The sequence below is a fragment of the Notechis scutatus genome, chromosome 2 (assembly GCF_049901735.1).
Source record: "Notechis scutatus isolate UNSWTSFEM ecotype Mainland chromosome 2, rNotScu1.2, whole genome shotgun sequence".
Taxonomy (NCBI): domain Eukaryota; kingdom Metazoa; phylum Chordata; class Lepidosauria; order Squamata; family Elapidae; genus Notechis; species Notechis scutatus.
Genome location: NC_142010.1, coordinates 152,388,605 through 152,414,354, shown reverse-complemented (window position 1 = coordinate 152,414,354; position 25,750 = coordinate 152,388,605). Strand labels below are relative to the sequence as shown.

General features: G+C 42.1%; 1 protein-coding gene across 1 annotated transcript in view; it reads right to left on the bottom strand.

Annotated features, from left to right (window-relative positions):
* Nucleotides 1-171: 171 nt before the first annotated feature.
* Nucleotides 172-25,750, bottom strand: part of BCAP31 (B cell receptor associated protein 31) — a 49,386-nt gene continuing 23,807 nt past the window's right edge. The window contains exons 6-8 of the mRNA XM_026676220.2: nt 19,617-19,743; nt 12,781-12,881; nt 172-778 (exon numbers count right to left, since the gene is read on the bottom strand). Of these exons, the coding sequence (XP_026532005.1) occupies nt 740-778; nt 12,781-12,881; nt 19,617-19,743 (267 nt within the window). The 3' untranslated portion in view covers nt 172-739. The remainder of the gene's footprint in view (nt 779-12,780; nt 12,882-19,616; nt 19,744-25,750) is intronic.

Here is a 25,750-nt window from a genome sequence, read left to right as displayed (position 1 = left end):
AGGCAGTCAACAGGGGTGGTTTGAGTTTAGCCAGGAAAAGGCAGGCCAAGAACCCAGTGGCCCCACAGTTTTCTCCTCAAAACATACTTTCAGACCCACAAGGTAAAACACTTTTTAGGGAGTGGAAATTCAACCCCCCACCTCTCTCCCCCTCACAGAACACACCGAGAATACTGTTCCAAAGATTTAATAAGAAGCTTTGTACAGTCACCTTATTTCGCATGTTTAAAAAAAAAAAATTAAGAGAGGGTATGGACCTATGGCCAATCTTTCCCCCTTTCCATTCAGGCACACAAACTCAACATGGACTCTTCAGCCTAGAATGGGGCAGAGGAATGGCCAATGCGTGGCAATACAAATGCAGCCGAAAGAGGCAGGCCCTGTTAAGAGTGCATGCTGAAATAGCCAGGCAACCTCCCCCAGCACAGCACCCGGACATGCTGCTGGCTCCCAGCCTCAACGGGTTCTCCTTTTGGCCTCACCCCTTCTCCACCCTACCCCGCCCTCCTGGAAAGTTTCCCAGGGGTACAGTGACAGGCATCGGTTGTCTCTTGCCAGCAGGCGCAATAGAGACTCGCTGTCTGCTCAAAAGCTATAGCAGCATCTGGGGGGAGGTGTTTGAGAGAGGGGCAGGAGCGGATAAGAACAGAGGGTTGAGTTAGGTCCCACCACCAGAAAGAGACAAATGTACAAGAAGAAGGAACAGGATGGAGACTGGGCAATCCAACTGAGACAGGAATCATTCGTCCTTCTTATCCTTTTGGCCTTCACAAGTTGCCTGAAGAGGAAAGAAAAAAAGAAACAGACAAAACATTGATTAGAACAAGAAAGGCTTCCACCTAGTTATCAGGCAGATTGTCAGCACTCAAGATGTGCAAAGGGCTGAATTTTGCACGGTTTATTCTGCAATCTTTCTTAGTAAGGAAAAGGAAGCACTGGAGTGCTGAGGCACAAAGTAATCCAGTCAAGCCTCTATTTCATTTTTTTTTTTTTTTTGAGACAACTTCCAAGCAGCCAAAGAGGCATTAAATTAAGAGCTACCAACTTAACCTCTTCAGAGAGCTGAATTCCGCAGTCATGGTGATGTTTGGCATTTTGTTATGCGTTTTCCAGAATCAAGACAGGGGAAATATACTTGTGTTTAAAATGTTCCCTGAACTCCTCAACCAACCTAGGTAGCTAGTGGATACTCTACAAGTGTACACCTCAAAACTAAATACAAGCCTACTGTCAAGCAAACAATAGGCCAGTCATAAAACTCTGCAACACGAAATATACACAACACACTGACTCCCTGCTGGCCAGTGACGCAAGGGCTCCATTCAAGCCACTGTCCTTTGTGTGCTGCAAGATCACGAGTTGTTCATTCTTGGGCACATCATTCCAGTGTGTCACTCTGGTTTGTCCCCATAACATACGTGCCTCATGCTAGTTATTGTAAACATGACTTACGAAAGTGGTGCTGCTGCAAGACATTCCCATCAGCATTTCTTTCTCAGCAATGCCAAACACGCTGACAAGACTTGCCGCCGGTTCAAAAAAGAAAACCCAAAATGACTCAATGACAGGACTGTGGGTGAATAAAACCCCATTACTAGGCACAGAGGTCAACTTCTTGCCCAAGCCAGTTTTTTTATCCCATCTTTTAAAGAAGTTCCTGTTCTTTAGAGCTTTGAAACTACAGAAGTCCTCACTGAATGACTGGTCACTTATCCTCCAAAAGTTACTTAGGTTCTGGAGTTCCAATGGCTGCACACACCTCTGGGGTCTCACAACCAGTGCCCTTTACAACTGGTGGCAGAGTTGAGGACTAACGTGACTGCGGTTTTTGCCTATTTCTGCCAAAATACTCATAGGAATAACGGCTTGCAACCACAATCGAGCCCAAAATTTATGTTGTTAAGTGAGAAATTTGTTAAGTGAGTTTTGCCCTGTTTTTTTGACTTTTCTTGCCACATTTGTTAAGTGAATCACTGCCCAGTTGTTAAGTGAATCTGGCTTCCCCATTGACTTTGCTTGTCAGAAGGTTGCACAAGGGGATTCCATGACCCCCGGGACACACTGCAACCGTCATATAAATTTGAGTCAGTTGTCAAGCAAATGAAAATGTAAACCTCGTGACCATGGGGATGCTACAAGGGTCATAAGTGTGAAAAATGGTCGTAACTTTTTAAAGTGCCGTTGTAATTTTAGTCACTAAATGAACTGGTGTAAGTCGAGGACTACTTGTACATGGATTCACTTAACCACCACAGCATTCACTTAACACACATTCACTAAACTTTTTTTCCCTTTTTACGACCTTGTAATCCCTTAATTTGGGATAGAGTCAGGGCGACTGAATGGAACTGAGAGTTTACTGACCAGATGCCCTTTCTGACACCCATGTGGAGTTCATAGCAGATATTCTCTCTTTGTGCCTTGAGAGATTATCATCTACCTAGGATTGAACTCTCAACCTTCCGAGTGGGAGGTGAGAGTCTTCATCACTAGGCCCCCACATCGCTCACATTCACTAAACAACTGCCTCATTTAAAAAAAATCATAAAATGAGGTCCAATCACATGGGTGCCTTGACTTATGACCGTCATGATTACTACTTGAAATGAAAACCAAAATAAATGATGGAGGAATGACTGAGTAATATTTATTTGGGGCAGAATATGAGGTGGATGATCAGCTTGCACATCATATATACTTTCTGTTTCTTATCACCTCCAAAGAAAAAACTAGACAGAACTATAAAGTTAGGCAAAACTACTAAGTTTACTATCACTTACATACCTATTACAGAGCGTAATTAATTAGCTTGCACACAACTCTTAACAGGAATGGTGTCACATTCATAGAAATCCGTTGCTACTGTATATTCCAATGGAGAATGGATTACACTCCAATTGGGAGAGATCCAAGGTTTATACTGTTGTTCTCCACTAGATGAAACTGCTATTCATGCAGAAGATGTATAGCCATGTTCTGTAGTTAAAAAATTTCCCCAAACTTCCACAAATTTTAAAGAGTTAATAGCAATAGCACTTAGATTTATATACCGCTTCACAGTGCTTTACAGCCCTCTCTAAAGCAGTTTACAGAGTCGGCATATTACCCCCAAATATCTGGGTCCTCATTTTCCGACCTTGGAAGGATGGAGGCTGAGTCAACCTTGAGCCAGGTGAGGCTCAAGTATCAATAATGTATATTTAATCAAAGTAACTAATCAGCAACTGAAGTAAGCAATAGCCCGATGTTTTAAAATCAACCTGCATGCTCCAAGCACACACAATAAACGTATCATACAGATCAGTGTTACCCTCAGATGGTGGTGTGGGACCAAGACTAAGAAAGAGAGAGAAAGTAGACCAATTGCTATCAAATTCATGGCACAAATGGGATTTGGTCAAGAAACATCCCAGTCCGCAAAAGAGTCCTTTTGATAACGTGCCACAATAGCACACCGTCATTAAATCGAATTTGTAAAGTAGGCTATTCACCAGCCACACCTGCATGCAAATTCAATCAGATTAAATTTTCACATTAGAGATTGTGATTTTAAGATTAGCCCTTTTTGCATGCTACTGTGTGCCTTTTTTTCTGAACAATCCATCTGATGAGTCTGGAAGGTTACATCAAGAGAAACACTTGCTGGATGACAAGAAATACTTGAGGCATCTCTACTTTTCTCAAGTGTTAAGCTCAACCATGCAATAACTTGCTCAGCCCAGCAATTGCTCAAGAGGGCTAAAGCAGCTGTTCCTGAATTCCTCTTCTCATCCGAGAAGTCTCATTAGCATGATACCTATGACTAACTGCACCCTTACTCCACAGGGGGAGATTTGTTTACACTGCACAAAGGGGCAGGAAGACCCCTAGGCCAGGGATCCCCAACCTTTTCGACGCCGCGGCCCGGTTCCGGCATCAGCTGGGCGCCGCGGCCCGGTATCGGCGTCAACTGGGCGCCGCCATCTTTTATGCGAAAAGGCGCTTCCGGTGGCGTCACGGAGCGCTGTTTCGTCAAAAGATAAGCGGCGCTACGCTCGGTGAGCTTTTCGGGTAGAAATGGCTTTCTACCCGGAAAAGCTCACGAGCGCTTAGCGCCGCCATCTTTTTATCGAAAGCGCTTCCGGTGAGCTTTCTACCGGAAAAGCTCACCGGAAGCGCTTTTACCAAAAAAGATGGCGGCGCCCAGCAACCCGGTAAGGCTTGTTCCGCGGACCGGCGGTTGGGGACCCCTGCCCTAGGCTCTATCTGGGAGTGTTCCTAGACAACTTGGGAGACCACAAGGAGGAACAGCCATTTTTTTAAAAGTACATAATTTTATCCTGATTGCAATTTCCATTTTTAGAGATATTTGTTAGGATTTCAAAGTTTAAAATGCTGTAAGCTGCCCAGGATCATTTCATTGTCAGATGGATGGCAACTAAATTTAATAAAGTAGAAATAAATAAATGAACAAAACAAATGGGCCACTTGTATAGCTCATGGTATTTCTTCCAAGTGAGTAGATACGACAGCAATAGCATTTCAGGCAGTATTTTGAACCGTACAGCAACCCAACCAGAATCCAACTCTCTACTCTTCCCTCACTCCCCAAAGTTTTGCAACACTGTGGCATAACTAGGACACTATGCCCTGAATCTAAAGCAGGGGTGGGCAAACTACGGGCCGCGGGCCACATCCGGCCCGTTGGTCTGTCCAATGCGGCCCGCCCCTGAAAAAAAATCGCTGCCATTGGTCTGTCCAATCCGGCCCGCCCCTGAAAAAAAATCGCTGGGCGTGGCCTATTGCCCTGTCCCGTTGCAAAGCACCGCTGCGGCTCTTCCTTTTGCCTTTCCCTTCCCGAGGCAACGCAGGACTGGAGCCGTGCGAGCGCGCGCGGCGGTAGCAACTCCTGACTCAGGGGGCCTCCGAGAGGAGGAAGGAAGGAGGAGAAGAGGGGGGAAGGGGGTGATTCCCAAAAATCTTGTGCTGACCTGGCCCGTCTGTCAAATTTTAAAAGTCAATGCGGCCCCCGAGCCAAAAAGTTTGCCCACCCCTGATCTAAAGCATAGTCAGTTTCAAGCATAAGGGCAACGAAGAAGGGGGAAGTGAATAAAAGAGTATATGTTTCGTAGGATATTCAAGCTGTTGTAGAAGGAAACCCTGTGAGCCCACATGTAGTTTCCTGCCACTCTTAGCTCCCTCTTGTCCACCACCCCAAGTCAACAGGCTTCTAACAGAACCCCCTACATATGAACCAAGGAGTTCTGCCAGGACTAAAGCCAACCCTTGTGTCTCTAGCCCAGGGGCCTCCAACCTTGGCAACTTTAAGACCTGTGAACTTCAACTCCCAGAATTCCTCAGCCAGCTTTTGACTGTAGCCCAGGGCTCTCCAACCTTGGCAATTTTAAGACTTGTGGACTTCAACGCAAAGCTGGCTGAGGAATTCTGGGAGTTGAAGTCCCCAAGTCTTAAAGTTGTCAAGGTTGGAGAGCCCTGCTCTAGCCAACACTATGGGGGTTGGTATTAGAACAAACCAGCCTGTTTCATACTAAGCCATTGTGGCTATTGGGATGATCCTCAAAGGCTTTCTAATTCCATGAAGGAAGTAATCATTACCAACTACAGCAGACATATCTAAATATTACCAACTACAGCAGACGTTATGTGTGAACCAACTATCTAGGAACAACATTAAATAGAATTTAAGCTGTGGGTACAACCAACAATATCCTAGGTAAGGAGCCTTCTGGAATCTCAAGAATATTTGCCACTCTAGGTTATTAAAAGCAGAGCAATGTTCCCCAGGGTTGCCAGTATTCAAAGTCATTTGAGTATCCACACAGAGCACTATTTTTAGGCTTTTGGCAAAGCAAAGCAACACTCAGATCTGGAAGCCAAAATAGATGTGCTTTGGGAGTACAAGGGAGAGAAGAAAATAATAACAGGTGGCTGTAGTAGATACAATCAAGACAGCAACCAAAAAAGAGCTGCAAAGAGGATTTATACAAAAAATGCATAAAAGAACTAACTATGCTCACAATAATTCTGATGATACAGACTTTGGGATCATGATTTTTTGGAAGGACTAAGTATTATATGGTTAGAGGGGAAAAATAGCTGTGAAATTGAACTCCTCTTAAGACTAAGAAGGTAACCAACCAATGATCACTTCTATTTATACCAAGTTTTATGTCCTCTGTAGTAATCTACAGAACCCCAGGTAACCCAAATCACTATGCCCATACAGTAGCAGAGAACTGGAGAGCGATGGCTCATGAGGTTAGAATGCTGGGCTGATGATAGGCAGCATTGCGTTTGAGATCCGTTGCTGCCGCAGGGCAGGATGAGATCCCGTCCCATACTCCAGCTCCCGTCAACCCAGAGATTTGAAGTGGGTGATGACTGCAAGTAGATAGATGGTGGGCAACTTCATGGGGACATGAAAGGAGTCATCAACTTGGCATCCCCGGGGCAATAGTGATGTCACCAGCAAATCCTTTCACCCTGGAAGCACTTTGGTGCTTCCAATATTAGCAGAGAATCAAGCCCATTAAAATGCTGCATCTCTGACTCCTAGACCCACGCAGCACATAATCTCAAACAATTCAAGCAAACAAAGCCAAGGTTCCTCCCACCAGTGTAACTCTGAAAGAAGGTGAAAGAAACCGTCCGAAAGGATGCTTTCTGGGATGCAAAATCTCTTGTTCAACCAAGACTATGATCATGACGGCACCTTGCATCCCAATGAACCAGGGTTGAGATTTTTTTTTGGGGCGGGGAAGGGAACAGGTATGAATGATCTTATTGGAAGATGTATTCAGCTTTGTCTTAAAATTCTTGGATCCCAGATAAGAACAGAGTGAAGTCCTTCTATCTGAGTCAGGTAAGTGGCATGAAGACTATTTTCCAACTACCCTTGTAGCCAACTATCCAGCTATTTGCTTCCCAATTTAAGTCTAGCCTTAGTAGCTTCTTCTCCTGTACTATTAAACCTGAACTCTCACAAGCTTTGCTCCCCTCCAGGAACAAAAGAAAACACCTAACACTCCTTCCCTCAGGGGCTCTACTTGTGGTTGCACTTCCCCGCCCACTCACCTTTATCAGCCACCAGGTGTGGCAGCATCTTATGACTGCTTACGTGCTGCCAACTGCCAACGTGGATGTTTACTGGGCCAGATTCCCAGGCACTCCCCACCAGGTTTCTCTGCAGGGAGTGTGTTGCATCTGCCTTCCTTGTAGCCACTGTGTGGGGATGAGGTTACCAAGGCAACAGAAGCCTGGGTTGGTGGTGGTTGTTTTTTTTAAAACTCTTTACAATGCTGGATCTGCAGTTTAACTTTGGCTAAAACCAACTTCTTCAGAGAGAGCGAGAGAGAGAGAAGGGAAAGAAGAGCCTAGAACATTTCACAGGTACAGCAGGATTCACAGGACTCCTCCAAAGAGGACAGGGGGAAAAAGGCTTCTATAAGAGCTCCTTTTTGCCTCCTAAAAAAACAGCAGCCCTTTTGGCTGCAAAGGGACTTGTTTTAGGAAGTAGTTTGAAGGAGGGAGGGAACGGGGCATTTGGAAGTCTCACTGCCTGAGGAATGTACTCCAGAAAGGGCCCTGTTGAAGCTCTCTGTCTGGGCCCCCCACTTCCCAGCATTTGGGCTGCCTTGGGATTGGAGGAGTTGACTTTCAGCATATCCGGAAGGCATGTGCAGCCTGACCTTGTCTGAGCTTGGAAGACCAGGAAAGTCACACCTGCTTGGTCCCCGGGTAAAAGACCACTGCAGAATCCAAGGGTTTTTAGGCTAGAAAAAGATCCCAAGGAAAGGCAGTTGTGAGCCTGTTCTGTTATGTAGGAAAGTACAGCGATTTTAGGAGACGTTCCACCCGAAGTCGTTTTATCTTGGAGCAAACGAAGGCTAGTTGAAGACAAAGGGTGAAAACTCAGAAAGCAGAATTAGGAAGGGTCAAGATTCTTAAGAGGAAAACTGAGGAGAAAGCAGGAACCCAAGACTTTGGGGAGGCTCAGAAATAGAAGGCTAAATGATCCACAAGATTCCTAACTCAGTCCTCATGAAACCTTAAAATTCAGTCAGCCTGCATTCCTTTTCTGGACGAAGATGAAGTCACCAAAGGCTCCTTGTTGCTCACGACTACCAGAGAAGAAGTTTCATTTATGAAACCTTTTCCTACATCAAGGGACAGGCACAAAGCAGGAAATGTTACTGCCATTTGGGATATCAATTACCCTTCCCCCAATATGGGTTAATAGCTGTCTCAGAGTATTTTACTCAACGCAATTGATAAGGTAGTTGTAATCTCTCATATGTTACTACATTCACATTACCAACCAACCATTTGTTTGTTTGTTTGTTTGTTTGTTTGTTTAAAAGATAAATTTAAAACACTCAAAGTATGAGGAACAACTAGGATCAACTTGAAGACTTAGTACATGAGGGCAGATATGACATTGTTGCCGTTACCGAAACTTAGTGGCATAAAACCCATGACTGGAACATACAGCTAGAAGGATTTACATTGTTTAAAAGAAACAGACCTAATAAAAGAGGTGGTGGAGTTGCGTAATATATAAGAAATTGGTACATTTCTATAGAAATGCAAAAAAAAAAAAAAAAAGATGAAGATCTTCTTAAATGCATGTGGGTCAATATAAAAGGAAAAAGGAATGATATTGCCACAGGTGTAAACTACAGGCCAACCTATCAACCATCAGAGGAAATTGATGAACATTTTGCTAATCAGTAAGCTGAAGTGTGCAGGAAGCATACTACAATGGTAATGGGGGACTTTAACTATCCTGACATCAACTAGGACAGTGGCCCCCAACCTTTTTTGTGCCACAGCCCAGTACCGGCATCACAAAATGATCCGCGGCCCGGTACCGGCATCAGCACGCATGGCAAGGCGAGCCGAGCGACCGGCCAGCCAGCCGTCCCCCACTTCTCCCCGCCACCTTCAACTCCTCCTTTGTACCTTTGTCGATGGGCTTCGGGACGGTCGCTTGTCTCGCCTTGCCTTGGGTGCTGAAAGAATCCTTGCGCCTTAGTTTTGTTCGAAGCCGCCCCCCCCTTCGATGAAACTAAGGCGCGAGGATTCCTTCAGGACCCAAACGCCCCTTTCCAACCGGAAAAGCTCACCCGGAAGCACTTTCTCATCAAAACAAGATGGCGGTGCCCAGCAAACCGGCGGCCCGGTAGAAAATGTTCCACGGACCGGTACCGGTCCGGGGCCCGGTGGTTGGGGACCCCTGAACTAGGAGACAAACTCTGCACCTAATGGGAGATCAAAAAGGCTGCTGATGAACCTAGGACACAACGCCGTCTCCCAAAAGGTAGAGAAGGGAACTAGAGGGTCAGCAATATTGAACTTAATACTAACAGAGACAAAATGATAGAACAGGTAGGAGTGGAGGGAACTTTGGGAGAGAGTAACCATGTCATACTGGAATTCAACATAATGCAGATACAAGCAATATAACAAAGTCCAGCTAATGTCTTAGAGTTTTAAGAAAGCTGATTTCAACAAATTTAGAGACAGCTTGGGAAGGATTCCATGGATGAAAATCTTAAAGGGGATAACAATTCAAGGAGCTTGGGAAACTTTGAAAAATGAGATTATAAAAACCAGTCTAGCACAATATATCACTGAAAAAGAAAAATAAGAGATCCTAGATGAAAGTAGCATGCTAACCTCTCTTATAAATTCAAAGACCAAAAGTACAAGTATAAAAAATGGAAAAAGGGATGAATAACTAAGCCAGAACTCCAGCATATAGCCCAAGTGTGCAAAGATGAAGTCAGGAAAAGCTCAGAATGAACTAAATGAGCTTGCAACATATGTCAAAAATAAAAATAAAAAGTTCCTTTTAATGTATAAAAGGAAAAAAAAATATCAGTCTAACTAATGGGAAAAGATGGCAAGGAGTTGATGGGCATCAGGATGAAAGCAGAACTGCTTAATTCAGGGGTGTCCAACCTTGGCAACTTTAAGCCTGGAGGACTTCAACTCCCAGAATTCCCTAGCCAGCTTTGCTGGCTGGGGAATTCTGGGAGTTGAAGTCCTCCAGGCTTAGTTGCCAAGGTTGGACACCCCTGGCTTAATTCATTCTTTACACCTGTCTTTACACAAAAGGAAAAAAAACAACAGTCCAGCCTATTAAAAACAGTACCGTAAAAGGCAGATTAGGAATACAAATCAAACTAGGCAAGAAAATAGTAAGACAGTATCTATCCACTCTAGACTAATACAAACCAGCAGGACCAGATGGATTACATCCCAGAGTTCTGAAGAAATGGGCAAACGTGATATTAGAATCACTGAACATTATCTTTCAAGATCCTGGAGCACTGGAGAACTACCAGAGGATCAGAAAAGAGCTGATGTGGCTCCAATCATCAAAAAAGGGGGAAAAAATGGATCCAGGAAACTACAGACCAATCAGCCTGATGTCAATACCTGGAAAGATCCTGGAAAACATAAGCAATCTGTGAACACCTAGAAACAACCAAAGTTATTACTAGAAGCCAACATGGTTTTTGTCAAACACAAATTTGGTCCGACCTAAGCGTAGTACATAAAATTATCTATTGCAATGTCCTACCCATCAATGACTACTTCAAATTCAACCACAACAATACACGAGCACATACTAGATACAAACTCAAGGTAAACTGCACCAAACTTGATTGCAGGAAATACGACTTCAGCAACAGAGTGGTCAATGTCTGGAATACTCTACCTGACTCTGTGGTTTCTTCCCCAAACCCCAAAAACTTTAACTGTAGACTTTCTACTATTGACCTCACCCCTTTCCTAAGAGGTCTGTAGGGGGCGTGCATAAGTGCACCAACGTGCCTACCATCCCTGTCTTAATGTTCCCTTTTATTTGTATCCATTTCATGTATTAATAATCATGTTTATACTTATATCTGTTATCTAATACATGCTTGATAAATAAATAAATAAGTAATTAAGTAAATAAATAAATAAATAAAATCATGCCAAACAGACCTTATTGTATTCTTTGACAAAGTGACTAAATTAGTGGAACAACTGAATATTGTGGGTCTACTATACTTGGACTTCAGTAAGCCATTTGACAAACTACACCACAGCCTAGTTTTTGTTAAGATAGAAAACTGTGGGATAAACAGCATTATCACCAGATGGATTTACAGCTGGCTGATCAACCACACTCAACATGTAGTCCTCAATGGAGCTACATCTATATCAGGGATGGGATCCGACCGATATAACTAACGTTTCTGTCGCTCTGTGTCGTGCGTGCATGCACGAGTCACGCAAGTGCAATTTACGACCTGCTGAGCTGCCCGGACAGCTGAGCAGCGCTGCGTGCAAGTACCCCTTTTTTTCTGCTTTTTCAACCAGAGCTGTGTCGGGCAAAGCAGCTGTGGTTGAAAACGCAGAAAATAAAGGTCAGGCAAGAGCCCAGGCAGGCGGGTAGGCCAAAACAGCAGCAGACATAGAACCGGTTCTATGTATGCTCTCTGTCTGCTGCTCTTCAGAACTACCGGTTCTACAGAAGTGGACAGAACTGGTAGAATCCCACCCGTGATCTATATGGAGAGAAGTGGAGTATTCCAAGGTTCTGTTTTCAGCACAATACCATTCAAGATCTTTATATAGGATTTAGATGAGGGGATAGAAGGAGAACTCATCAAATTTGCACGCGACACCAAACTGGGAGGAATAGCCAACAATTTAGAAGATATGTTCAAGATCCAGAAGAATCTTGACAGACTTGAGTACTGGGCCTATCCAACAAAATGCAACTCAGTGGTGGGAAAGGAAAGTTTTACACATAGACAAGAAAAACCAAATATACAGGTAAGGTAGTACATGGCTCAACAGCAGTAACTGTAGGAGAGGGATCATGGTTGTTCTAGTGGACAACCCCTTAAATATGAGGCAGCAGTGTGCTGCAACTGCACAAAAAGCCGATGCAGTCCTAGGCTGCATCAACAGATGAATAAATAGATCATGTGAAATTTAGTACTGTTTTATAATGGTTTGGTAAAACCACATTTTGAATATTGCATCCAGTTTTGGTCACCACCATATAAAAAAGATGTTAAAACTCTAGAAAGAATAAAGAGAAGAGCAACAAAGATAATTAGGGGTTGGAGGCTAAAACATGCAAGGAACCATTTCATGAACTAGGTAGGTCTAGTTTAATAAAGGGGGGGGGGCAATCCAGCATTCTATAGATCCATCTAGTTCTGCTCTATTTGTGCAAGGGAAACAGCATTCTCTATGAGAGAGGACATCTGCTGCAGCCTCCCCAAGAACATGGCTTCTCATCAATGGGTTGGATGGCAACCAGCATAGCCACAGAGGACGCTGGCTATAAATGGAGGGAGTTGGTTTAGCTTCATCTACTACAGCCTTCCATAGGCTGGTGTGGAAGGGTGCTGTAGAGGAAGCTAAGTAAATACATTGATAAAAACTCCCTATGCATTTTGGAAGGAGAAGAATAAGAATCAAATTTATGCCAAAAAGGGGCTACAGCATAGGCATTTTTGCTGGGCTCAGTGAATCTCGTATCATTGCTGCCTTCAACTCCCTATTATCCAAGCCCCACAATCTTTGCAACAGTTGAGATCAAACGTAAATACTGACAATATTGAAGTTGTTAAAAAATAAACAAGGATGGATTTACAGCTTTGGAAGGCCCTACAGGTACAAAGTAGTCTCCTGCAAAGATCATTACAGGCCTTCTCAGCTTGCTCCCAATCTCCATATTCTTGCCACCCTATTTTCTTCCCTGGGCACCTGAAGTTTGGCATGTTCCTTCAGCAGTCTGTCGTACTCCACTGTCAGTCCTTCAGCCTGTTTGCGCATAGCCAATGCCTCGTTGTCTGCCTTACTCAGGGCTGGGTGAAAAAAGAAAGAAAAAGGATCACATCAGTACAGTTTCAGCATCATCACACATCCAGTTATTAGAGCAATCACAAGGCAAGGGTGCCAATGAATCTTTCACTGAAAATAGGTCATTCCATATCACAGCTTCTCTCCTCCCAAATTAAAAAACAAAACACAGCAGCCTGCCTGTTCTATTATGGGCTTCCAAAAAAAAAAAATCACCTCTTTCAATTTTCGCAAACCTCCTACAAGTAAAGGATTCAGGTGATTAGCCCAGCTATACAGGTGGATACTAGTTTGCACCAACTCATTATTTAATGGAAGTGTCGCAGCCAATTAACTTGTCTTTGATTGAGGGTTGGAGAGCTGAGATAATTACATAAGGTTAGTTAATTAGCTAGAATATTTCTTCCCTGGTGATTTTATTCTGAACCAGGAATAGGTTGGGAGTTAACACTTCCATCAAAAATCTAGATGATTTTGAAAACAATTACAGTGAGATAAAGTTTGTGAACCCATAATATTCTCCTTAACCCTAGAGTACTGTGATCTACAATGTGATCGACTTCATCTAAATTATGTAATAAGATTCTGGTTATACAAAACGTACACTAACAAATGACCTAGTATGCCATGTTTTTACGGAACACACTGAGGCAACATTCCCTGTCTTTGCTGAAAGAAGTATGTAAAGACCTAGGATAGGGAGGTCTTTTAAGAGGGAAAGTTTGAATCAATGAGATGATGGCCAAGCATGATTTGAGGGTCCCTCTACTATAAAAATAACCTCAAAGATCATCATCAAAGACTACTCTTCATGGGACAAGCTGTAAAAGGAAATCAGAATTCTGCACATTTTACAAAAGGAACTGAGATGCTTAGGAGGTTGAAAAGGGACTATAAAATCATTGCCAAAGACTTCAGTCTCAATCAGCCCATGGCAAAGCAGATGTTGTAGTGACAAATGCGGGAAATGCAACATTACTGTCACTCTTCCCAGGATCGATCTTTCAACAAAAATCATGACAAAAGTAAGGCAAACAATATTCCAGGACATCAAAAAGAACCCCTGGGTAATGGCAAAAAACTTGTAGCCCATTTTGTATTGTCTGATGTCAATGTTCATGAGTCTTCTGCACGGAAAACATTAAGAATGATTGGCATGGGAGAACACCAAACCGAAAGAGTATCTGAAATTTAACAAAGACTGCCTGGATGATCCTGCAGGCTATTAAAACTATGTTCTGTGGAAACATGACATGAAAATGAAACTCATTAGTGTTCATAAGATTATGTTTGGAAAAATCAAATATTGCATTCCAGAAAAAGAATCTCATTGTCAATCATAAAGCATGGGGGTGTCCACATCATGTTTGAATCTACTTTGCAAACTGTTCAGATCTTGAGGTGATAATATTTGAGGAAACAATTACTACTAAAATTCTCATGTCTGCAATCTAACTAGACAAAACAGTGCATGATAGGATAACAATTTTTGGACAAAAGTACCTCAAATGGGCCAACTTACAGAATGTGTCTAAAATCCAGGAGCCATGACTCTATAAGATTAAAATCTGGCTGGCACCTGGAAGTTCAGTAGGCCACGCTACCCTCTGGAAGTTGAATAGACCAGCCCCTCCTTTGGCCACTGGAGATCAGGTAAACCTGCCATAGCCTTCTGACGGTTAGGAAGACTGGTCCCACAATCAACTGTTGTAATTAAGCTGGCTGGAAGTTGGAAGCCATTCCTGACCACTGCTTTTTTGGCCGTGCTCATTCTGTTTCTGTTTAGGAAGGAAATATCTCTAAAATGATGGCCTAACAGGTAACAGATTCTAGATTGTACCAGCAATTCTACAATGAAATATCAGAGCATTCATTCATGAGGTGATGTTTAAGCAAATGTAGGCCAATAATTCCAACCACACAAATAAATTTACAAAAGAATGGCTGAAGTAGAAGAATTTTTGTATTTTGAGACTTTAAGCCAAGGATAATTCAAAAATATCTATCAGTTGAAGCACTGTATAAAGAGCAATAGACCAAAATATTTCCAAATGAATGTACGCAGGACTGAGCAACAAGTACACTAAATATTTAGCTGAACTAATCCTGAAGTTTTTTCATATTTTTTCCTAACACAGTGAATGTTAGGCTCATATATTTAATAAAAAGATGCACGGTGCATTGTTCTGCATATTGCTCATTAAAAACTTTATAAACCTTTTAAAAAAAATTTATACATTAGTAGACTGTAGATGAAGTTCAGATTATACTGTAGGTCACAGTACTGCAGGATTATGGATAATTCTAAATAGCTCATAAACTTGGTGAAAATATGAACTATTGTGAAAATCTGAAATAAGCAGGGAAACTGCAATGAGACAAGAAAGCATTACTATTTTGGTTATTTCAAAAAATTTCTTTGCTTTTTATTATGGGAGCCAAAAGAGTGGAAATAATGTAATCCATGACAATTACCAATATGAACCAAGGGGTGGCTGTTCTACCGAATAATACTTCTTATAACATCACAGAAAGTACAAGGCATACTTATCTCTCTTAACCCAACATGCTTTGTGTATATAGTTAAGATGAAAGCTATTCCATGTCTCTCTTTTAGAAAGGAGGGTAGAAGTAAAATAAGAATCTGAATCAGCCCTGTTCAGGTGTTCAGTTTTGCACAGTATAGTAAACAATGGAAGTAGATCTCTCCAGCTTCTGAACTTGTTTCAGTTTTTCTGCAATATTCAGACCAGTCTCTAGCTTTTTGATAAAGTTTGTATTGTGTTTTTTTGTTTTTCTGTTTATGCTTGATTGTTAATATTTGTTTGTTGCATGTTACCCAGAGTGCTCTGAGGTGGAGTGGTTTGTAAGAACTGTTAAAATAAACATATAAGTTACATTTCTACGAAGGAGGTGAAAGATGAAATCCTAGTGAAGCTTTCAGCAATTCAATGCCTTCCAGATAGATTGGACTACACGTTCCAGAATTCCCAGCCACAAAGCTAAGATTGCACTGGCTAGGAATTTTGGGAGTTCACCTGCCATTCACTACCAATGATGTGTGTGTGTGTGTGTGTGTGGAGAGAGAGAGAGAGAGAGGAGGGAGGAGGGAGGGAGAGAGAGAGAGAGAGAGAGAGAGAGAGAGAGAGAGAGAGAGAGAGAGAGAGAGAGAATATTGTAATTTGAATAAGATATTTGAAATGGAGCTTCTCTAGTTTGGGCCATGATTGGAAACCAACTCCTCTTAACAGTTCCAAGATCAGAATGCATCACAGTACCAAGGGCAAGCATTGGAAAATTCGCTACTCATTTGTGGTTTTTATGGGTTCTTGTCTTCTTGCAGATGATGAAGGGAAGAATCTTGGATGAATTAAATTACTTAAAAGTATGTGCCCTTGCAACTCAAAACAACCCAACATGCCCTTGACTTCTACTAAGATTTTCAAAAGAGTATAACTCCCCTTTTACTGCAAGTACTAGCAAGAACGGAGGATTTTTATACCTACCACTTCATTTCAGATTCAAATCGTGACATCACCCACATAGTAGCTAAATTTGTCACTGCAGCAGTTAAAATTAGGCAACAGTTAAGTTCAGACTCAACCTGATAATGTCTTTGGACCATTTCATTTTTCTTTCTCTTTCTCCTCCTTTCATATAACCCTAAATTATTACTGTATTATCAAAAACAACCAAATAAGTACTAACTGAGAATGATCAATTATATTCAAAGCCTGGTCAGTCTGGCCAGGAAAAAACTCCAAAGACCTTTTTGAAAGACTGGAAATCTTATATGGACTTTTTGTTGAGACAGGACTGAATTGATGATTTGGGGGTTTAAAAAGGGTTAAAGGGGAAGGGGAAGGGAATCATATGATAAAAGGAAGGAGAAAGAGAGAGAAAAAGTACATAAGATAACTACTGGATGGAAAGAAGGGGCAGAAATGATTCTTCATTTTTATTTGTTCCCCTTTAATTATTCTTACTTAACAGTTAAAACATTTCTTGCAATTCTCATTGCTTTATCTATTTTAGATATGGCATGGCACTCTTATCCGCTATTTTGGATTTTTCTCCTCTCTCTTTTGTGTAAATTACTTGCCCCTCACTCCCTGTCCCACACTGTAATATTGTTAAGAACTGTTATGTTCATCGGGTCATTGAGTTGACCAGATTCAAAATTCAAAAAAGATTTGCATTTGAATATTTATACACTGCCTTTTATAGAGAGCCGAAGGCAGCATTCATTGTACTCCCTATTTTCTCCCAAACAAAGTAGGTTGGTTTAAGAGAGAACGAATGGCCCGAAGTGACCAAGGGAGCTGATGGGGCTGAGAGCAGACAAGCACCTGTGTCTCCCTGCTCCTGGAACAACACCTGAACCACTAAATCACATTGGTGCCTATGAGAAATTAGCCCACTATCCACCCTTTGAGACTGACAACTGCCTGTGCGTACGGGGCAGCATTTTGCAGGGGGAAAAGTCTATGAATGGGCCTGCCAAATTATGAGGCTTTTTGGCCCCTTAATGGCTGAGCCCTAGCTGAGGGATCAGCACTAGGTGGAAGCATGCTACCCATTTTGACAGCTATAAAAGGTGATGCTGGAAAAAGAGACAGGCCACTTCACCCGGGCAGGGACAAGCAGCTGTTCCACCTTACTACTAGATCACCCAGCATCCTAAAAATAATGCAAAAAAAAAAAAAGCATGCCCATGTAGAAGACCTCCTGAACGGTGCTTGTGGCTACAACACAGCAATCTGGTACTGTCCATCTGCCTGACCACTATGCCATTTGATCAGTTAGGGCTGGAAGCAGAGGGAAGAATACACCAAAGCGTTATGCGAAGCCACGGAGGATTGCAAAGGTCAGCTGCCACCCAGAACTTCTCAGTTCCAGGATTCCTCTAGGGCTGATGTCAACCGCTTTAATTTGCCTTCCCTGTATAGGAGCTGCTCAATTGATACTGCAATAGAGAAGAGCAGTCACCTGTCGGGAAGGAGCAGGGGAGGGGGAATGCCATGCTATAGCTCTCCAAGGTTTGCAGACCACCTGTCTCCAACTTCCCTTGGGTGAGAGAACAGTTAGGCAGGTATGTATTTTATTTATTGAAATTCGTACGTCAAGTTTAGAAACCACCCATTTCACAAAAGCAACTCTGGGCAGTGTACAATGATGGGTGTATTAATGAGCAGTTGGTGTTGCGAGCTACCCAAATAAAACACCGCAACGAATGCCTTGTGCAGCTCTAGAGTATCACAAACAGACTCTCTAAAATACTTCTATGTGTTTAGTGTTCAGGACATTGTTTGTGGGAAGCAACAACTGAGTTACAAGGCCACCATTGTTGGGTCTTTGAAGCAGGTGTCATTATTAACTCTTCTCTTATCTCACCTTCTCTTTCCCACATTCAGTATTTGCACTGTATTATATTTCTGCAAGCATGCCAAGCTCCATGGGAATGTCTTTATTAATTATCTGCGGTTTTCTCAGAAGAATGTAAACTCAAGACTTCAGCAAAACAGTGTTATTATCCTTAAATATGGATGTATAACTAAATATGCACAAGAGAATAACAAGAAGATAAGCAGGATCAGAGAAGGAAAAAGAGTCTGGCGGTAGGATGAAGGCAGTAACACTCATGAGCCCCTTTTTTTGTGGCCAAAACACTTTCAAATCATGATTACCAGAAGTGAGTGGCTTACTTTGCCACACAAATATATTTACCATAAGCTCCATGATAGAATTAGTAACATTTTAATAATTTAAGTGAAGGAGAAACCAACTCAAAAAGAAAATCTAGCGGGGAGGGTGGGTGAAAGGAATATCCTGGACACAGTCCTATGTGTGATATACTACAGTCTGCATTTATTGCTAAGGCTGACATCACGTTTAGCACTTGACAACTGAAAAGTTGTCCTTCGTTGGTCTAGTCAAAGAAGAGAAATAGACGCAACCTTCCCCACGTAGCTATTGTGCTCTTGCAAATTTTGTTTCTGCAGGAAAGGTTGTGTTCCCAAGTTTTATTCAATTGTGTTCCAAAGTTCGGGTTCTTTCAAGCCAAAATTTGTGGCCTTGCATGGATCAGCGTGAACAAAGGACGTTACGTCATCTTAAGCCAGAGATCAGCTGGGGAAGAGGAAGAAGGAACTGAACAAACTACTTGCAGAAGAGACGGGCATATTTGTTTTAGGCAAGTGAGCTTGAAAAAGCCCCAGCTTCTTGCCAACGCTGGGCATGCACACTTCTGAAAGGAAAGTTAGCCTAAAGAGCTTGAAGGAGATATCTCACAAAGTGGTCTCCACCCTTAGGGTCAATTTAAACAGAAAGGAATTAATTTTATAACTGGACAGAACCTGCAGGACAAGAGAAATGCTAACCACATGACTCCAGAGAAAAACAGCGTGTGTACAAAGAAATGTTCCAGGATTGGCTCATTGATTCCCAAACTTTGATGCCAAGTGGATTATTTAAAGGAACAGATTCAAGACTGTACATGAGGAAGGCACATGGCTATACAGTTCTAATTATAAATAGATACTATATCACCCCTTCAGTAGCTTCCAACCTCTTAAGAGCCAACTGTGCAAAATTTGGAGTAGGGAACAGAGAGAAAAGAAGAGAGTTGCTCAAGCAAGTCCTTCTTCCTCTAAACTGCTGGAAAATGGCACCTGCCGTGTAAAATAGATAATCAGGGTGACCTACATGAGCCCTTTCATGCCTGGAGCTTCACCTCTCACCTTTTTTGGCAGCGGTCAAGTCATCCTGCAGTTTCTTGACTTCAGCCTGCAGAGTTCGGTTTTCTTCCTCCGCCCCAACGCCTTTGAGGTCCAGGTCGGCCACTTCCACCCCTGCCAGCTTCAGTTCCTGCAAGGAAAAGGAGAAGCGATACTGAATTGGTGGACGGCATGAATAAGTTGGGAGAAAGGAACTCTGACCATCTGAGATCAGGTTCCCCAAAATGGGGAGTTTCCTGACTTTTCCAGTAACCATTTGGGCTGCTGCTTATATGCAGCCAGAACCTAGAATTCAGAGGAACCCAGAATAATACTGTAACTACTGTCTTACCCAACCCTCAGACTCATGCGCTGTTCCATGCCTTTTTCCAGAAACTGTACCAATGTAATTTAGCAGTATGCACCACATCATGTACACTTACCTGCATTTGGTTTGTCAAATGGAAGCCCATATGCATGACATGCTTCCAAACAGGTGTGACACCTGAACAAAATCCTACTCTCCACCCACCCCCGTCCAAAATCACACAGAAAATTATTACTACCATCAATTACAATCCACTGACTGGACACACAGTGCCTCCCCCACCGCCGCACCTTCAGTCCCTTCCGATCAGCATTCTTGCCGGTCCCTCTTCGGATACAGCAGATGCTCTCAAGAGGCCACGGGTAGATAAATCGTTAGGATAAAGCAGTAATTCCGGAAAGCTATGAATAGATTCCTTCAGAAGTTTTGCAAGACAAGGAAAGGAATATACACAGCTAGGTGGTATCTTTTTGTACTCTTGGCCAAAAGAGCTATTGCAGGGAGTCCAAAAGGGGCAGTAATTGAACTTATGGCAAATTGCTTGGGGAAAGAAGCACTTAAGTGCCCAGCCAGTCTCCAAGCGTGACTCTGACCAAGTTCATTTCGGGAGGGAGTGAACCCGTCACAATACAGGCTTACGACCACAACTGAGCCCAAAAGTTCTGTTGCTAAGCGCAGACATTCGTTAAGTGAGTTTTATCCCATTTTACGACCATTCTTGCCACAGTTGTTAAGCGAATCAGTGCAGCTGTTCAATTAGTAACACAGTTATTACGTGAATTTAGCTTTCCCCGCTGACTTTGCTTTTCAGGTCGCAAAAGGTGATCACATTATCCCAGGACACTGGGATCATCATAAATACGAATCAGTGGCCAAGCGTCTGAATTTTGATCACGTGATCGTGAGCATGCTGCAATGGTTGTTAAGTGTGAAAAATGGCCATAAGTCACTTTTTCACTGCTGTTGTAACTTTGGTCATTAAATGGAACGGTTATAAGTTGAGGACTATTTTTTACTTCATATGCACAGTACTATTCAGTCATCCTTAAGGTCCTGTTCAAAGCAGACTGTCCTAACATGTGATGTTGGGCTACGACCCTGTTACACACCAACAGCTGATACAATAGAAATAATTCCTGGAGTTCTTATGGCAACAGAAATCTGTAAGGTAAATCAGATTCTCAATGAGACATACAGAACCTCTGGCAAGGCTCAGCTTTCTTTCCAATTAAACTGTTCCTCCATTTTCCAATAATAAATCTGGCCACCTGCCCCTGGACCTGCTAACCATGGGGTTTGTATAAACCTGATTGAGGCCTACTTGGGGAAGATGAAGATTATAGGATTGGATACACATCAGTCATCTAAGCAAGATGTTTTCATAAGGGTTTTTTAAATTAGGTGCCTATTTGAGGGTTTATATTCATTTGCATTAATTGATCTCAAAACAGCAGAATATACTGTTAATTATCTGTAACTGCCTGCAAAAACTGCAAAAAAGAGAGAAAAGGGCTGTTGTGCACACTTGTTCTAGAGCAGTGTTGAGTCCTCTTCTTTTTTTTTCTCAACCTTGGCAACTTTAAGATGTGTGGATTTCAACTCCCCAAGTGCCTCAGCCAGCCTAATTGAAGTGGAAGTGCATTTGGTGCAGAATGAGAAAACTGAATTTTCAAGAAGAAAGAATGATTAATGTGGAGGGTGAGATTAATGGATTTGGCAGAGCAGGTAAAATTGTCTGCTTTGATTAAAGAAAGCAGTCTTTATATCTAGCTTGTTTCTACTGGGAAACTACCCTTGGATTTTTTGTTTTTGCTTGAAACGAAATTTTAACCTTGGCTTTTGATGATTAGGCCTTTTCATGATGATAGTAGTACTGTTTGTTATGGCTTATTTTAATTCAAAGGCTCATTGATGTTTAGTTGTTTGTCTATACTGAAGAAAAGTAAGAAGTTCCCCTTCCCCTTTTGGCCTGCAATCCCCAATTTTGCTTTTTTTCCCCCTACCTTCCCATTCTCTTTTTAATTATTTTTTTTCTTTGCTTTTGACATATTGAAATTTTATAAAGAAAAGAAAGCTAATGGCTAATGGAGAGGGTTGGATGAGCCTTTTTTTTAAAAAAAAAAATGTTTGAACTGAGAAAGCCTTTAATTCAGTTTCTGTGAGCAGCAGCATACTCATAAAGGCACAGAAGTGAAAGCTGAATTTTAGCAATGCTATGCACAGAAAAAAAAAAAGATTATATAAAATTCTCACCAGGATTTGACATGCCTATGGAATGTCCCGATTCTACTCATATCCTTTGTCCTTTACTTCCAAGAGCCTGGCATTCCTCTCCCTCCGTTACTAATGTGCAAGTCATGGCAAATAATTGATGGATTTCAGCCAATTCTTCTACTAGCCATTTCCCCAGCATACCTGATGGCTACTAAAACTATTCTTCCCCAGATCTTCCAGCAAAAATATGTTGCATAAACAAATTTTATGTGGCAACTTCAAAAAAAAAAAAAAACAACCCGCCTCACTTTTGTTTCAGTGTCTTATCAGTTATAAAAGGATTTTATTTTGTGTAGGATAAAATTGTTCATACAAAAGTCATTTGGAATAGACTAAACACCCAAATAAGCCAGCTGTTTTGCACATCATTTGTGGCAGAAATAATTAAATAAATTATAAATTATTTCTAAAATAAATAATTATTTTTTTTCTACCATGATTCACCAGATACTACAGGTATTAGGAAAGCAGGACAGAACTTCCAGTGGAGTTCTTCAGATTACTCTGACTTGGAAACAGCATACATATACTGTAGCTATCGGAATCTGTAGCGACTACTAGCATTTTATCCATCCACTCCAAAGTTTATGCTTGCATTAACATTAGTTCAAGCCAAGAACAAATTGCTACGTAGTCCTCACAGAACAACCTGCCTATCAACACAGAAGCCAAGAAATCTAGAAAAGGGGAAACATTTTTAAATTTGCTTGTCCTTAGGCAAGATTTAGTTACCTTATACGCATGGTTTCCAGAAAAGTGGTGGCAGAGACTTTATCCCAGTTCCCAATATTTTGAAGAAATACAACTCCCATCTATTTCTCAAGCCGTACAAAGCTGGGGGGCCTACTTTTCAGATCAACCTCTCTTCCATCCTATCTTACCCTTCTCTCCATTGGGTTGCAGCAAGGCCTGCTTCTAGAGGGAACATCAAAGCAAAACCAGCAGGCAAAAGGCTGGGAGTCTTATTTGCCCACCTCGGCCAATGGATGAAATTATTGAAGAAGCTAGAGCATATGAAGCTGAGAAAAACCTCAAAACAATGTTCACAAACCAAATGTTTCTTGGGAACATAAACTAGTATTTCCTTCATATGGCATCCAACTTATTTATTTTTCCATGCAAAAGTGTTTCCTACAATGTGTGTGGGGGCAGGGAGGCAATACGAAAAAAGGAAATTTGGAGTTGTGGCTGTACTTCAGAATCGATATGAAGGAAAAGCCGGCTGGGTGACCTTGGCCCAGTCATTCTCTTTTCAGCCCAACTCAGCTCACAGACTTCTTGTTGTGGGGAAAATAGAAAAAGGAAGGAGCATTAACATATGTTTGCCACCTTGAGTTGTTTATAAAAATGATCAAGGCGGGATATAAAATAAACACCAACCAAGCAACGCTTACGTGGGTGCATAGCAAGGTGTGCCGGAGAGATTCTTTCATCCCTTGGCTCCACTATCACTACCATCATCTTCTGCACCCACATAGTAAGAACAGGCAATGCAAGCAAGACACCTTTCTTTCCAAGTTCATCAACTCTTCCACAGCAGATTCTCTTGAACCTGGGAAAGACAAGTCTAGGGCCGGGGCGGGCAATCCGTTTTCCCATGAGGCCCCATATGAGGAACTGGGACTTTTTGTGGAGGACTGAACCAATAGGGCTGTGAAGGTGAGCAGGCACACATGCACGTACCTAGGTAAATTAAGAAATATCAACAAACGCCTCCAAAATAAAAGCAACGCAGTTTTATTGTGTGCGGGGCGTACACTTGTTTACATTTGATTTCTAATTTCCAACTGACCTCACGTGGGCCAGACAGGAAGGGATGGATGTGGCCCATAAAATGCCTAGGTGTGGCCTAGGAACAGCCCTTCCTTCTTGCGACCAATCTGACATACAAAAACACAGGACAAAGCTCCAAAGGATACTATGTGATTTCAGTCCCAAATGGGAAACTTAAATAAGGTAGTCAGAAAAGCATAACCTCTCTGTCCAGACCAAGTAAAGGCAACAGATGTGAGAAAAGAGCAATTAAACTTCTACCTGAACCCCAAATGGTGATTTCAATGCCTACAAGACAAAGTCTATCTGAAGGCTTCAGAAAAGATAACATTTGCCAGGAGGGAAAGGGAACAGAAGAGATATACGCCAAAGTCCTGTTATCTCTAGCTTTGCCAATCTGAAACTGCAAGGAACAGTTTGCAATAATCACCAACCTTGAACAACATCTATATGCAGTTATACCTTGTTTACAACTACACTTTATCTTTACGTATTTACAGCCACAATGTTCAAAGCCTCGTGCTATCCAGGGAGGTCAAGGCTATCAGCTATGGATGTCATTTTAATTAACTTCATAAAAATAAATAAATCCTGCCATGTTAAAAGACTGTGCCCTTGCAGCAACTAGAGATGTTAGGTTAGGCTGCCCCCATGTGGTTTTTATCCACACACAATTTGAATATACTGAAATTTTAAAGGGCACGGTGACTGGCAGAGCTTAAATGTTTCATTATTATTTTACCCACATTGGGGGGTGGGGAGGAAGCTGGCATCAAGGCTTTGCAGCTGGATTTCAAGCTTGCCTTCTTTAGCCTGGTGCCATCTAAATTTGTTTGATACAGGAAACAGATTACTGGCATTTTTCTTTCCATACAGGTTACAGAGCAACCCGTTAATCAGGAAGACCAGCCGCTGCTGTAGCAATATTCCAAATCAGGAAGCTCAGCAGAATTCAGAAGCTTATATGATAATAAACCAAACCAGGCTCTGTATGAGGCCACAGTTACCTGAAAGGCACATAAGGATTTGTTCCATGTCTTATTAAGGAAGGAACAGAACAGTGCAGCAGCTTCCCTGAGTCAAATTAGTATCAGGTAAGTGAAAGAGAACAAGATCCCCAATTTGCTTGTCCAGTTTTAAGTTTTCTAAAGATTTTTTACAATTTAAGATTAGCTAGGGAATTAGGGGAGATGAGCTCCATTCATCTTAAAGCTGCTGGGTTGGGAAACTGCTATAAAGAATGAAAGTTCAAAAAATAGCTACTCTTTAAAGTTCCATCCTCATGACTCCTCTAACCCTAACAAGAGGTTCCACTGCCCAGAGACACTCTGCTCAACTAGGAAACGCAGGACTCCCGGCATAAACAGAACTCAACAGTTTTGTCTGCCCTTTTCTCTCCCTAAAATTTAATCGGCTCCAGATATTGGAGTTTAACTCCCCAAATTCTCAGCACCGGCTATGGGGAAAGTTGCCTTAAACTTCACTTCTCTGTTGGGAGACACAAACCTTTCAAACCTTAAACTATAGTTATAAAACAGAGCGTGAAGACAGAGGTGCTTGCTTTTCTTGGCTGCCCTGTCTTATAGTGACGCCATGCAATTCTAGGGAGACATGCTTGCACAAAAAATTAGATTTTTGTGATGTGCTCCACTGTCGTCTGCCAGGAGAAAAAGCACTGCCGAAAGAATAAAGTAGGCAACTGGGACAGGATGCATTTTGATAATTAGAACTGGAGGAGGAGTCAGAAAGCCAGGCTGCAGAGCCAAGAGCAGCTCTATTCTCT